At 36.8% G+C, this 16,154-nt stretch overlaps 1 protein-coding gene across 1 annotated transcript in view; it reads left to right on the top strand.

The window, feature by feature from the left end:
* Oxct1 (3-oxoacid CoA transferase 1) overlaps positions 1–16,154 on the top strand; it is a gene marked incomplete at its 5' end in the record, with an annotated part of 112,670 nt that overhangs the window by 9,770 nt on the left and 86,746 nt on the right. Inside the window, 3 exon segments of the mRNA XM_013514992.1 lie at positions 2,112–2,261; positions 6,982–7,088; positions 9,641–9,701. Of these exon segments, the coding sequence (XP_013370446.1) occupies positions 2,112–2,261; positions 6,982–7,088; positions 9,641–9,701 (318 nt within the window).

Here is a 16,154-nt window from a genome sequence, read left to right as displayed (position 1 = left end):
CTCTTTCAAGTTTTACACTAGTGAAACAATGCGGTGCTTGCACATGTATGTTTGATTTAGGGACACAGTCCTTTCTGAGGCTTCACAGTATTGCATTTAGACCTGGGCACCCTATAGAATTGTCACTGCTTATCACTACACTAGGTTTGACACTGACTTAATTTTCTCTTTCAATTTTGTCAATAAAGATAAGCTTTTCTAGTCTGCTTAGGCTGGTGTAAATATCATAGATTGGTTGGCTTGAATACCAGAAGGTTTTTTTTCTCATAGTTCAAGATCAGGGTGACAGGCAGATTAGTTCCTGATAAGGGCTGTCTTCCTGGCTTGCAGTAGCTGATTTCCTTCTGTGTTTTCACATGGCCGAGAGATAGGGGAGAGGGCAAGTGTGTGAGTGAGCTCTCTAGTATTTCTTCTTATAAGGCTGCTGATTCTATCAGATCAGGGCACCATATTTATGATTTTCTTTAGTCTTAATTATCTCCTTGTAGCTCCTGTCTCCCAAGTACAGTCACATTGAGGGTTGGGGCATTAAAATTTAAAAGTGATGCAGTTCAATCCATAATGTATATTTTTTTCACATTATAGATCGAGATAGATTATCTTATACATTGTGGAACCACTGAAAATTAATCTTTCAGTTACCCTTTGTGTATTTTGCATTATTCCCCATTTTATCAAAGGGTGATACAGGAGAGGAATTTTTTAATTTTTCTTTTTTTTCCATCAAGCTAAAACAAACTGATTACTCTTTCCTGCACTTAGTCTCAGATAACCAGTGGCTCTGTCAGTTTCTTCTTCAGTTAAGAGCCCAAGGGAGATGTGCTGATGAAGTTGTAGAGATTACAGCTTCTTTGGGGGTGAGGCTGGGTGCTTGGTGATATGTGCAGAGAATCTGCAGAAATGTTCTACTTTCAGACTATTGCCCAGTTGGATAGAGAGAAGGAACAGAATATTTGGAGGGGTTCACAAAAAAATATTTTATAGTAGAAGGTGTTATCATGGTTGTTTCAATGATTTAGTCTTTGATTGTTAATTTAAAATGCGACACAAAGTAGAGTCATCTTTGCATCAGAAAGAACAGAGAACTAGCATTCTGGATGGTTTCCAGCGACTCTGTAAGTCCCTCCTATGACAGAAGATTCCACTTACGTACTTGAATGATTCAGTGTCTGAGCTTCCCACGGTTAGTCTGTTCTTTGAGTTAAATATTTAAAAGGCCCAGTTAATGTAGGTTAGGCCAATATGAATGGACTGTTTTTAATACTTACATGAATTCTTACTACTGATTAGCCCGTTATGTAGTAGGACATTATATAGCAAAACCTTGGCAGTAGGTTTCAGTGTCAGGGACCGTGTCAGGACAGGTTCAAGGCCAGAGTTCATGTTCCAGGGAAGCCTTGAGGGATAGTCAGCTGGAGGTGGGAGAGACTTTGGGTCCAAAGGTTTTAAGTCACTAGAAGAGGGCAGTGTTGTCCCTGGGGAAGAGGATGATCACAGGGAGAAACAAAGAAACTTCACTTGCAGCTTTGTAAAATGTGAAGTAATCTTGTCTCATAAAACCAATCTGCTCATATGCCATATACTTTTTGCTTACTTTTTTGTTTAGCTAGCTAATTTAGTAGATAAAATATTTATAAAAATGGTTCAAAATAAGTTCTAAGATATAGTTGAGCTCTTTGATTATTGAATTATTATTAATGATGAAAAGATTTAGACAATACCTTCATATGGCATACAGTAAAACACAGAATTTGATGATGTTTTAAAAATTTATATAACTAAAGTGACATAATTCAGATTTGAAATTTGAGATATCAAGAAGCCATTGGGAAGCCTGGAACCTGAAATCATGACTAGACAAACAACCAATTGGATTTTGAATGTGGATTAAGAATGGAGTGGCTGTTGTGTAGAGACACAGAAAACTCTTCAAAATTGATATTCCAGCATATAGTGTTAGGGAAATATGTACACCAATCTCTGGTGCTGGGTACTTCTTAGAATTACAAGTATCTAGAGAGTGAGAGGAACCATGTCTATAAATACTTTCGTGTCCCCAGACAAGTGTGTAGTTGGCGGATTTTTATGGAGTGCTGGTTGCTTGTTTGTAGGGCACGCTTGCAGAGAGGATTCGTGCAGGTGGGGCTGGAGTTCCTGCATTTTACACCAGCACAGGGTATGGGACCCTGGTGCAAGAAGGAGGAGCACCCATCAAATACAACAAGGATGGCAGCATTGCCATTGCCAGTAAGCCAAGAGAGGTAAGACATACTTCCACCTGAGTAATGCTAGGGTATTGTCTGCACGGGACACTGGGTGGATTCACTGGGTACAATCACCTTGGTGAAAAGAAGCATTCATTTCTTTAAATATGTTGCATGAAGCTTGTAGCTAAAGTTGAATATTATCTGCTATTAATTAAAATCACATAGAAAAGCTAGAATACATAAAAAGAAAAGAAGCTATTTTTCACATATAATGTACTAGTAAAGATTAGTTAACTGATTTTATGGAAGATTTTAACACAGAAGATTTTATGAAAGATTGTAACACATAAGATGATGTGTATATAGAAAATAGAGAAGTTGTTTGATTCATAGGGAATTAAACTTTCATGCTCAGGCTCACGATCCTTATAGGACTGAAGAAGAAAAGCAAAGGAAAACATAAGTTTGAAATCTGGAAAAGCAGGTTATAGTTATAATTGTAAATGAAATAGAGGTTTCGTATTATCAACTTTATATTTTGTATCTTGAACAAGCTTTTCCTTGAGTAATTAGATTTACTTAAAATACTGAGAGGGATGGGGCACTTTGGTTTTTGAATGAAGCATTTTCTATTTTAATTAAAAGATTGACTCTAGAGATGTAGTTTACTCCATTTTTAAATCTCTATTCCAAGAAATTAAATTTTTTTTTTTTTTTGCTGTACTGGGGATTGACGCCAGGGGCACTCTACCCCTGCGCTACATTTCCAGCCTTATTAATTAATTTATTATGTTTGTGATACATAATGAATATATTCACTGTGGTGCATCTCCAGCCCTATTTATTTATTTATTTATGTATTTATTTATTATGTGTTTGTGAGATATTGGTATATGCATATACAGCATATTGGTCCTTTTTACTTTTTCTTTTCTGCATCCCATCTTCCCATTTTCCCCCATCTCCAGCAACTTTGCACACATAGTACATAGGGGAGACCGCTAGATATAGATATTTGAGATACTCAGATTTGAGGTAATTTTAAAAATTACGTAGGTCAGTATTTCATTACTAATTTTTAGTACTTTTCCATTCTTGTCCAAATGGCTGAAAAGAATTAACTGTTTTAGGGATTGCAAAAATACTGAGCTTATACTTTGAGAAAGTGAATATAGTAAAGGAAGGACTTTCTTACACTGTAAGTTTTGTGCCTCTGGGGGTACTGGCTCTGCCATGTTCTGGGGAAGGTAAGGGGTCATTGAAAATGCTTCTCACTCCAGTGTTATCCCCAGCTGTGTCCTCCATCTGGAGCTTTGCTTTTCTGCTGAGTGACCTATATTGATTTATATACAGTCTTCCTTTTTCCTTTAATGCCTAATTAGATTTAAAAAGTTTTTTCATAAAGGAGTCTAATTATGAAAATGAATCTTAGAAATATAAAATAAAAGTGCCCTGAAAAATTGGGTAAACATTTAGATACCTTATTAGAAATGGTAGCATTAGCTCACCCTGGGAAAATATGAATACACTAGAATCTTTTCTGGGTACATTTATGCCTGAAGCTAGGTGCAGGAAACCAGTTGTTTTGTAATTTTGTCCTAATCCCCCAGGAACATGATAAAGTATTTACAATTATTCTTAGCTTTTTATTGCCCTTGATTATGGTTGGAAAAGGAAGTGAGTAAATTCCGTAGTTGAGAGAGTGGTGTTTACTAAGGTCTTTCACTTTACTAGGCAATAGTTGAAGCACTGGAAAAATGGATGGTCTCTATAGACTCAGTCCACCTGCTAGTGGAAGAACTGATGGTGATTGAACAAATACATAGTATGTACAGTGGGAGTGCTGTGGAGAAACAGCAAGAAAGTCAAGGGCAAAGAGCAATCAATGGCCAGGAAGGTGGTGTTCCAGTGGGTAGCTGGGGTGTACTATTCAGTTTCTTCTGGCTGAGGAATTTAAAGCGGGAGAGGTTTGTTTTGGCTCATGGTTCAGTCCATGTTTGGCTGGTTCCAAGGCAGAAGCAGTAGGGCAAAAGGGCATGCCAAAGGAAAGGGTGCTCAACCCATGGCATCCAGGAAGCAGAGAGAGATGGGAGAAGCTGCCCACAGTGACCCATCTCCAACTAGCCCTACCTCCTAACAGGAAGTCAACCATAGGGCACACATGAGTCAGTCACCTTCCAAACACTTGAGATATTTGAGGGATATTTCAGATCTGTGCCATAACAGTTTGCTCCTGATCCCCAAGATTCATGTCCTTCTCATTATGCAAAATGCATTTAGGCTATCTCTAAGAGTTGTCAAAGTCCTAACAACTCTGGCATTGCTTAAAAGTCCAAGTCCAGAGTCTCCTCTGCGTCTGAAGGCAATCCCTTAATTGAGAGCTTTTGTAAGAATCAAAAAGAAAGTTAAACCTTTCCAACATACAAATGGCACAGGGTAAACATTCTGTTTTCCAAAGACAGAAATGGGGGGATAGGAAGGAATCAGATCAAAGCAAGAAAGAAACCCAGCAGGGCAAATACTAAATCCTGTAGTTCCATGTCCAGTACCCAGGGTAATTTGTGGTTCTCTTACTACCCCCCGTACTTTTCCTTAATATATGTTTCTTGTTCCTGGCATCTCTAACTTTCTTGAGGTCTTCACTGCATCTTTGACTTCACTCTCACAGCTTTGCACACTATCCTATCAGGAGCACCCTGCCTGGCCTCCCAAGACTTCTTCTGAAATCTGGGTGGAAGGTTCCATGTCCCTATAACTTGCATTCTGTATGTGTCTATAAATCCAGCACCATGCGGGGGATGTCATTTTCTGATAGATTGCTTGTAGGATCTAAAAAAAAAAAACAAATATGATGCTCATTTAGATACACAAAGCATAGAATAATCAAAAGGCTCTGTTCGTCAGAGATGTGGTACATTTGAGATGTCCAGAAGACCCAAGAGGAGATACATGGGGAGCTCTAAGTAGGTGAGAGTTTAGAGCTGGGATAGGAACTTTGGAGGATCAGCATATGACATTTAAACCCTTAGAACTAGATGGGTGACCTGGGCCTGCATGTAGATAGAGAGCACTTCTTTGCCAGATAGATTGGGAAGAGAAGGAAGACAGTAAAGATATGAGAATGACTAGTTGTGAAGAGAAAGCCTGGAGGAGTCTGATGATTTGAAAGTCAAGGAACATTATAGAAAAGAGGTGGGGATCCACTAGTCCAAAAAGTGTGAAGAGGCTGGGTAGTACAAGAACTGACCAGTGGATTTGCAGAAATGGAGGTCATTGGCAACCTAAGGAGTGGTTTTACTAGAACAGAGGGGATGAAAATCTCATTAGAGTAGATTCAAGAAAGAACCTAAAGTTGAAGAAGACTGAAATGCACAAATCTTTCAAGTGAATACAACAGCTAGTTCCATAAAACTAGTTCTCTCTCTCTAAGTATTAGACTCACTAATATACAGGGAAAGCTTGTGTAGACATCAAGAAAGTATATAATTGGGATATGAAAGAAAAGCTAATTGCTTGATTTTGCCCTGTGTTTTGCAAATACTTACTTCCATTTTCTAGGTATGCAAAATATCATAATTGGTAATAATAAAGGTTTTTGAAGTATGTAAATCATTTAAAAATAATGATATATTGATAGTTTATGAATATCATATTAATGAGATCTGCATTTATGTATCATACACCAGGTTCATTTTATAGCAGGAAACTGGAATAATATCTTTAAAGAAGCTTTCCTTTAAGAAAGAATTTCTGTTTTACACCATAGTTTACAAAGAAATAAATATACTCAAACTTTCTCTTGAAGCCTTTTCTAAAATGCTCTCAGTCTGATATTCCACTAGGGGGTGCCGTAGGAATGAGATTGAAGTTCTGCCTTCGCAGGGCTCCGTTCTGGGCAGGGATTGGAAGCTAAAAGCTGTTTTTCCCACACTCATTTGTTTTAATTTCCAGAGATAAATCCCCAAGAAGAAAAAGCCAGAGTTGTGCTTTATGATCTCCTCCCCCAAAATTTGTAAAAAGCAGTAAACATAAACAAAAGTCAGTAGCATTTCATTAAATCAGCAATCACAGAAGAAATATAATAAAATGAAATGTAACATTCATAATAGCAACAGAAATCATGAAGTATCTGAATAAGCCTAAGGAAAATACGCAGAGCTTTTATGAAGAGAATAAAAAACTATTTTAAGAGGTAAATGAATAGTTCAGTAAAAGGAGGCAAATATTATGCTCACTGGTGGGAATATATGGTCTATTAGCTCTCTCAAAAGTAATTTACTGGTGCTATAGATCTTGATTAAAATCCTGTGGGTGATTATAGATTACAGATTGAGGAGTAAAGGTGAATGAATTTTTCAACTATTTTATGTTCAAAAAACAGTACGTAGGCCATTTCATGTAACTTATATAGGGTTTTTTCTGGGGTAGAAAGAAAGAGGGACTTTTTCATATTACATATGCTACCTATACACATAAACAGTAAAATATTAGCATAGTCTACCCCTCAGGCCCATAGAACTTAGTTCTTCAGATGCATCAAACTTTCTGTCATCAGTGTGCCTTTTCGCATTCTGTCCCCGACTCTGTACGTAAGACTGTCCTTTCACAGTCTTTGTTGCCTAGTGTTACTCAAGAATCCTCTGTCGAGATTCCGCCCCTTTGATAAACCTTTCCTTGTTAGCTTGTATCCCTACTGTCTGCCTCTGTGCCAGCACATAGTACAGTCAAGCAGACCTGTGCAAAAGCCTGACCATGCTCTCTTTGTTTCCTGCAGGTGAGGGAGTTTAATGGCCAGCAGTTTATTCTGGAAGAAGCAATTACAGGGGATTTTGCTTTGGTGAAAGCCTGGAAAGCAGACCAAGCAGGAAATGTGATTTTTAGGTATTGCAGTAGTTTTTAAAAAGTATTACTGTGTTAATGTAATAGCACCCAGGTCTGTATTTCCTAAGTTACGATTGTGAAAAAGGTATCATAGTGAATGTAATATTTAAATACTCACTAAAAAGAGCTTACAGTCATACACAACCATGTGTATGTTGTGTGTGTATATACTGGCAACAGAAACCATAAATTATCTATGAACAAGCCTAAGAAAAATGTGGAGCCTGCTGTATGATATACTTGAGGCAGTGTGTGCTGGTGGGTTGATAATCACGTTGTACTTGTTAAATATTTGGGTCTGGGCACTCTTGCACATAATCGTGCAATATTTTTCCCTAGGTATTTGTCTGTGTCAGCACCAGCTGATTTCTTACAAAAAGGACAGCAGTCCCCACTTCTGATTTTGATATTGTTGTTTGTATACATTATCTTAAAATGTCAAGTTTACTTTGATATTCTGGAAAGATACTGCTAATAAGAATTTAGGTCAGGTTTTATCTAGCCTGCTGCTGTCTCCCAGGATATGCTTATAAAGGTTCTATCTGAAAAGTTGCTTATCCTTAATAATGTTTAATTTTCATTCACATTATCTGGATAGCCACAGGCTTAGTAGATTTTTAACATCTTTTGATTACTCTAAGTATACTAAATCCTCCATATTTAGTGTCTTAGATTTATACATTATGTAGTTGTGTTTTGAAAATTTTGTAGTTTTTGACTGCATACATTAGAGTTTTTCAAAATATTTGTCACCTTACCTAAATCAATCAATCAATAAATAATAAAAGCCAGACATGGTGGTAGATGCTTGTAATTCCAACACTCAGGAGGCTGTGGCAGGAGGATCACTGCAAGTTCAAGTCAACTACTTAATGAATTTAGCAGTATTCTGTCTCAAAAAACCAACCCCCCCCCCAAAAAAAACCCAAAAACAATAAAAACATAGGTGTATCATCTTTGAAGACCATACCAATTAGGGTCTAGAAGTCATTTTCTTTCTGATAATATTGTTATTTGCTATTTTTAGTTAATACTATTTTATCCTTAGCAAATGTAGTTTTGTTTTAATCACAGTTAAATTCTCAGCGGCACTCCATTTCATTTTTCTGAAGAACTTATATGATAGTAATAGTCCAGTTTCTTAGATTCAGCCAATTTTGAAAAGCATAACTACTTTTGACCATTATAGGAGACATTTTATGTCATATCTGTGTTATTTGATGCAGTGGTATAATGTTTGCAGTCTAGTTACTTTTTAGAGACGATTAGTGAAATTGTATAATAGCAAATGGAAATGAAGTAAGTTATCATTTGATGAAAATTATTCTTTAAATTATTAAATTTAAATTATTTAAATGAATGAATCTGCTTCATTGGCTGGCCCTGGTATTTAAGGACTGCACAAAGGCTGTTGTAGGCTCTGACTTTATGTTGGGATCATTGAGCTTTGGTGTATAATGACAGTTTTCACCATCCAAGATTAAGTGACCTACATTCTTAAAATGCTGACTTCCTTCATAGTGGAAGGACCCAGTACAGAGGTCTATCTCGGCTGCTGTTAAAATGAGAGTGCCTTGGACCCCTTTTTCTTTGGTTACTTTGCTTTAGCAGATTTTGATGCCTGGACACCAGGTGAAAGCCAACCTGCAACTGGTAAAAGTTCATAGCACTCTTTTCACAGGGATGCTTTTGTCCTTACCTTTGAATCTGAGCAAAAGAAACAGCAGTGGCCTCAAGGAGCTAGTAAAATGTAGCAGTGGTTGATTTCCTTCTATGAAAGATATTCTTCAATTGGCATATATTCCCGGAAAGAAAGATACATTTTAATTTTTATGGTTTATTTTCCCAGAAAGAAAGATACATTTTAATTTTTATGGTTTATTTTATTTTTTAAGGGAAGTGTCTTAATTAAAGAATTTGGAAATGAAAAATCACCAGTAAAAATGATACAATACCTTCTTGAAATTTTTACACATCAGGGTCTGATGTGGGTGTTGTACTTTGAAAATTTCATCAGAAAATGGTTCTCCAGAATGATCTCTATAGATGACTCACAGATTACCAGTAAAGGTTCCAGTTAATTTCAGCAATAGGCTGCTTTTTAATAGAGAATGTAATTACTATACTTTCTCATATAAAGTACTCACTACTTTTCCTTTTTTAATACTTTAATGACAGATTGTTTAGTGAAATCTTTAATTATCAAAAGAAAGTAGTATCTTTGTTGCAAAATTAAGGAAAACTTGTTACAAATAGAGTGGACGTTCATTTTACTTTTTGTGTATTTTTCATATGTCCAATATAAAAGATTGCTTCTCTTTCATTCAACCCCTTTAGAAAAACTATATAAATTGAATGAAGTGGCCATAATACTTTGTAATTTTATAAAATAGTTACAGACTTTATTAATGAAAATCATGATGCACTCTTTTTAAAAAGATTTATAGATTCTGTGCTAATAGAAATTCTTCGAGTCTATAACATTTTAAAGTCAGAAGGTGCTTATTTTTGTTTTTCTTTCTCTTCTTCCTTATTTCCCTCGTATCTAATAGGAAAAGTGCAAGGAATTTCAATTTGCCGATGTGCAAAGCTGCAGAAACCACCGTGGTAGAGGTAAGAGGAGAGGTTATTTCTAACTTTCCACTGTTAATTTTTTTTACCTTGATGTTATATATTAGTTCAAGAAAAAGTGTGACAGTGTTTTTGTTTTCTGGAAGATAAACAATGACAGTGTTTTGTTTTGAATATGGAGGGGTCCTATTTAAATATATAATTTAAATACATGAAAATATTCGGTGTAGTAGCACTTTCTGAAAATGGGAACCTCACTGGGATGTTTCTCTGTAAATCTGAACAGGGACCAGTTTATCAAATTCCTTTGGTTTTAGAATAAAATCATTATAAGCCCCCAGATAAATGTATGTGTGGTCATGCTTCACTTGGCAGGGATACAGTCTGAGAAATATATTTTTAAACAATTTCATCATTGTACATTGTTACAGTTTATGTCTGTGTGTCCCCCCAAAGCCTCCTGCGGCCATGGGGCAGGCTTTTAGACTTTGATTATGGGTGTGAGAGCTGCACCCGCCCTGGGGTGGATAGTTTGCAGGTGTAAGGGAGAGGAAAAGAGTGCTTGAGGCCATTCCTCCCCCATTCCTGGCTTTTGTGTTTTGTTGCTTTGCTGTGTTCTGCACTAGGAGCTGTAGCCCTCTGCCGTGTGCCAGTCTGCCTTGTAATCTGCCAAGTATGGACTGAAACCTCCACACGCTGGAAGCTAAGATTTCCCCCTGGTCATTTTGGTCTCCTCATGCCTCTGAGGAAACAAGCTGAAAAGGGAGTCACAGTGTTGTCAGGGGTAATTGACCCAGATTATCAAGGGGAAATTGGACTACTACTCCATAATAGAGGAAAGAAAGAATATATGTGGAGTGCAGGAGATCCTTTAGGGCCCCTCTTAGTATTACCATGCCCTGTTATTAAAATCAATGGGAAACTACAGCAACCTAATATAGGCACAATGAGAAATGGCCCAGAGCTTTCAGGAATGAAGGTATGGGTCACTCCACCAGGGAAAGTAACCAAGACATACATACATTATAGAATCATTTTCTATTTTTTTACTTTAATTTTTGGTGTTGATGCTTATAAATTTCTAATAGGAGATAGCTTTATCACCAGTATCCCATATCTACTATTTCTAATAGTGGATAGCTTTATCAAGGCTTCCCTAGGAAAGGTCTGTTCCTCAGAGATGTCTTCGAGGCATAGCTGGCTGTTGGTCTTTGTGTCTGTACTATGTTTCGACTCTTCAGAGGTGTGGTCCTTTTTAATGCAGGTATGGAGATTTTTGTTTAGCTTGTTCCTCTTTCCCCAGCTGTTTTTGCTAGTTATTCTGATTATTGTCTTGGCTTTGAGAAAACCAGCATCTTATGATTCTTAGCCCTGTTGAATTCATTAAGTCTTCTCTTGGACAGTGTTTACACTATTCAGTGGCCTCTTGATTTCATGCAGCTTTTCATGTATTTCCCTAAACACGGTGACTGGCCGTCCACTCCAGTACTGTAGTATCTTAAGCAGGTGGAACTGTTACAGGGACAGATCTCACATGTAGACAAAGAATTTTTTGTTTGGAACTCTTGCTCATCTCCTTTTCCTTACAGATGAACACACTGCAGGTTTTTGGTAGCACAGCCTAGGCTGCAGCCTGTCTCTGGGGTGTTCTTGCCAGTGTCTTGCATTCCACAGTGCAGCGTCTTTTCAGCCTTTCTCCCTGTTGACTTGAGTTCTGCTTTGAGTTTTAAGGAAGATAGAACTATAAATATCTAAAATACGAATGGTGATATCCTTAGACATCTCACGTTTCTTTGGGACTTAGAAGCAGGATGACAAAGGAACATCCAAGCCACTGACTACATTTTATTTTGCTTGTATGTATTTTTAAATTGTAGTGATTAATTTACAATAAATGATTTGGGTCAGAAAGAAACCAATATATTTATATCAGGTGAAAAGGAAAAAAAAAATCAAATCTGCCTTTGATATCAGTTATTTCTGGTTTCTATAAAAGGGGACTATGACTCCTTTTTAATAAGATTTTCCCTTCCGGATGTGTTCTAAACAAACTGATGAGTTGTGAAAAACTGAAGTGGTGACCAATGGTGTCTGTTTTCATCAAAATCAATATAAATATTATTTTTATCTTTCTCAAAGCCTGCAGCCATTTGCATGCCTCTCCACAAAGTAGTGATCTGCCCCCTCTTTAGGAAATGGGTAGTTGCTTGGGAAGAATAGTACAAGTGGGTGCATATAGTGGCACACATGCCAGAGTTGTTTCCCTCTTTAGCCCAGACAGTGTTATTTCTGGAGCTACCTCTCTTTGAGTGGGTGAAGTCTTCTCTGATAAATCTCACAAGTTTAAGAGCAAAACCAGCCAAGAGTAACTCTTGGATTTTGTATTATACGTGTATAATGAGGAGCAACAAGGACTGCTAACCATGTGAAGGGAACTCATTTGGCTCTTTCTCAGGAGGAACTTGTTAACCTCTCCACTCTCCATGAGCCCTTCGCTAGTCTCCTCTGTACATCGTCCACCATCTTGGGTTTCTCCGGAAAGTAGCCTGCTTTTACATGGGTTTAAGGGACCTTATAGTAGGACAGCTAGGAGGAAGGCTTGGAGTACTTCACTCAAGAGACTGGTAATGACTTGTCCCCTGCCAGCATCTCAGCATGCACATGCTCTCAGAAAAGGTCATCTGACTCAGCCACTGAAGCTGCCTGTGGTTAAAATAACCCAGCTTCTTTAGTTTTCTCTGTGCAGTCAGGCTTGTGCCATGGCTTGTGTTGTAAGACAGAAAAGGTTATACAAAATTCCTTCAACCGTTGTAGTTAATTTTAGTTTCTATTTGAAATAAGCATATACATGATCATGCTTTAAATAAAATTATTTGACATAATTGTTTATAAAAAACTGTTATATGATGTTTGATGTACACATGTATATGTGTAGCCTGTGTGGTTTAGCAAAAAATTAAATTGAACTTCTCTGAACCCACCGAATGTAAGAATTAAAGCCTGCTTCCTGTCTGGATATAATCACTATCAGGAAGATCATGTTTATCAGTCTCTTTGTTTTTTAAAAATTCTGGGTCGTGAAGTATGGGAACATGGAAAATTATTTTCCAAAGTAGTATTCCAAGACATTTTTGTTGTATTTATAAGAGCCATGCTTTGGGAACTGTGACTTCTTTGTTCTGGTAGTGCCTGTCCTATCCCTTCTCTCATTAGGCGATTAACTAAAAGAAATGATTAAGGAGACATCTTCTATCTTGCCCAGCATTCATGTATTATTTCTGGTTAGTGAGTGAGGAAAGGTGCAGATCAGAGGGTAAATTATATTATAAATTTTTGTTTTAAATGCTTATAATGGATGATTATAAACACACATAACTATAAGCAAAAGAGTATAATGAATCGTCCTGAAGCTAGCATCTAACTCCAAAGACTATTAACCTATCTGTAACCTTATCTCCTTTCCTTCTTCCTTGACCTGAAATTATTTTGAAATAAGTATCCGGTAATACATCTCAGTAGTATTTTCAGGAAAATTTACTGATACCCAGAAATTTGAGTTTGCAAGGCATTTTTCTATTTGGGAAAAATCCCTGGGATTATGGAACTTTCATTTTGATTGTCAGGATATAGAATAAATAAAATATATAGTATAATAGGTAATTGTTAAATGGTAGGGGGAGAAAAGCATGGGAAAGGAAATGAAGTACCAGGGAAAGAAGTTGAAATTACAGTTATGGTGTTAATAACAGTTTCAGTGTGACAACTTTTGAGTAAGCACTCAAGAAAGTAAGAAAGCTAGATTTTCAGCTGAGGGGGAGCCTTCTGTAGGAAGGTGTAGCAGAGGCTTGAGGCAAGAGCATTTGCAGTGGGTTGCAGAATAAAGGTGGCAGACACTCTTCCAGGGCTTGGTGGTAGGCTGCTGTCTTACATGAGAGTAACCTTCTTAAGAGTAATGGTAGTATCTTTTTCAAGGCTATGCAAAATACTTTTTCTGTTTGTTTTGAGACAAGGTCTCGCTGTGTAGTTCAGGCTATCTCTGAGTTCACTATGTAGCCCAGGCTAGCCTCAAACTCACAGTGATCCTCCTGCCTCAGCCTCCGAGTGCAGGAATTATAGACATGTGATACCATGCCCAGCCAAAATGTGATTTCTATTTTTAAAGTATTTTATAATAGTTTCCAAGAAAGTTTTATGTCTTGCTTTGGTTTGGATATGGTGTGTCCCTTGAAGGTACATGTGCTAAGCTTGGTTCCCACTTTTGTGGCATTGAGAGGTAATGGAATATTTAGTCAATGCTTAGTGGAAGATGTGTAGCTTGTGGTAGGCAGTGCTTTTGGAAGAGATTAATACTGAACAAGATGGAATGAGTTATCTAGTGAGTAGATTGTTACTTAAAAAAAGTCCCTGCAACAAGCATAGCTTCTTCTACACATGGCTCTTTCTCTCTCTGCTTTTTTTGCCTTCTTATAATGTAGCTGAAGGTGGCTATCCCAGAGGCAGAATAGATGGAACAGCTACCAAAACTCTGAGGAAAATAAACATTTTTCTTTATAAGGTACACAGCCTTAGGTATTTTCTTATGGCACTGGAAAACAGAATAGTGCCTAAAGTTGTAGGTGAATGGACAATGTGATTCTGAGATTGGAGCCTCTTGGCTTTTGTAACTTTTTAGCCCAGTTTGGAGAACTTTAGACTGATGATGCCTCATGAATTATCTTAGCAGAAGTGATTAAATTGGTTGGTATTTCACTCTACAATAGAATGTGGGAACACAGTGGATTTTAACCAGGCAATTTAATCACTTCAGTGGATCCTGTGAATATTTAATCTCTACCAAGCAGGCCAATTAATATATCAGTGTCTTAGAGACTTTGGGTATCTCACTTCCTGCTTTAGAGAAAATGAAATGCCTGAAGGATAAACATAATTCCTATCCTCTTAAGTTTCTTTCATTTTTAATCTTTAGATTGCTAATGCCTTGATATAGTTTAAAAAGCGCTGGAACTCAGAAGTGTTTTCAAGAGACATAAAAAGAAAAAGTGGTTATAAATAGGAAAAAATAAAGCTTCTATTCTTGTCAGACAAACAGTTCTAATCAGGCTGAGAAATTTCATCAGGCAGATTTAAGTGTTTACACCATGCGTACACAGGCAACTATTGCTCACACCTGTGTGGAATTCATTCGCATAGAGACATCTCTGATTGACATATGGAGACAAGATATTTATGAGAACTTGGCTGAAATGTCAAGTTTGACATTCATTACGTGAAACTTAATATGTTTAATGCCCTTTGTTGTACTTCCGTGTTAACCTGGTAGAGCTCTCTACTTCAGTTGGTTAGCTAGAAGGATGAGGCCTACATGGAACAGTTTATTCTAATCCTGCTGTACCCACCTACATGAGCCAGTTGAGTCGCATACTCAATATAAGTTCTTTTAAAAATACAAGGAAGTACAGGAAAGAAAGATATTTGATATATAAAAAGAATGAACTCCCTTTTCCTACCAGTCACCTCTCCATGAACTTTGAAAATCCTTGGTTCTAAGACAGAATATTGTTGCTTTCCTAAGTGGTGACTTTGGGATGAATAGGAATATTTTATGGGATTACGTTTTAGACTTGTTAAATTATATATCATCTTCAATTTACACTTCCTTTCCTTACAATTTTTTCGTTGTTTTTATTCATGCTTTTGTATTTCATTTGTTTGAGTATTGAATCACTCCAAAAGATTTCTGTAAATTTTATACTACAAATTTAGTCAAACATAGAATGTTTTGACAGAAGTCATGCTAATGTCCTGATATACCTACAGTAAATGATTTATTTCACTTGAGAGTATGGTCTCGTGTTTTCTCTCTGGTGTGAGAAACTGAAAGTGTAAGTAAGAACCAAAATATACAATAGGTATTATGAAATAGGAAGAAATTGTTTGAAAGGAAAGGGGAATGAGTTGGAGGGAGGAAGGAAGGGAAAAGAAAAAAATAAGAAAAGAACAATAAAATGGAAACAAAGCTCTGTAAAGAAGGAGAGGGCTAGGATTGAAGGGAGGGGAAGGGAATGGGAAAAAGAGGAACTAAGATATATATGTACAGGTTCAAGTTCCCTATGAGGAATGTGATCATTGTGTATATCTAAATTGTACCAATAAGCTTAATAAAAAATGCACTTAAAAATAACTTCATTAAATGAACTGTTTGGTTCATGTTATTTCAAAGTACTGAAGTGTTTAAAGACCATTCATTTTCTTGAGTTTTCATAAAATGCTAGATTGGTCTGAAAATATCTGGATGCTAATGAAGATGTATTTAATGAAGATATATTTTAGCGAGCAGTTTGGTAAAATGAACTTGTAGCTATAGAATTTCTGTTATGCTCATAAATATAAAAAAATATGGAGCTGGGGATATAGCTCACCGGCTCAGTGCCTGCCTGGCAAGTGTGAGGTTGTGAGTTGGATTTTAGTTAAAAAAATAGATATATATACCTATAG

The sequence above is a fragment of the Chinchilla lanigera genome, unplaced genomic scaffold (assembly GCF_000276665.1).
Source record: "Chinchilla lanigera isolate Chin_1 unplaced genomic scaffold, ChiLan1.0 scaffold00025, whole genome shotgun sequence".
In the NCBI taxonomy this organism is placed as follows: domain Eukaryota; kingdom Metazoa; phylum Chordata; class Mammalia; order Rodentia; family Chinchillidae; genus Chinchilla; species Chinchilla lanigera.
Note: the sequence above shows the minus strand (reverse complement) of the source record. Positions and strands in the feature narration are given on the sequence as shown.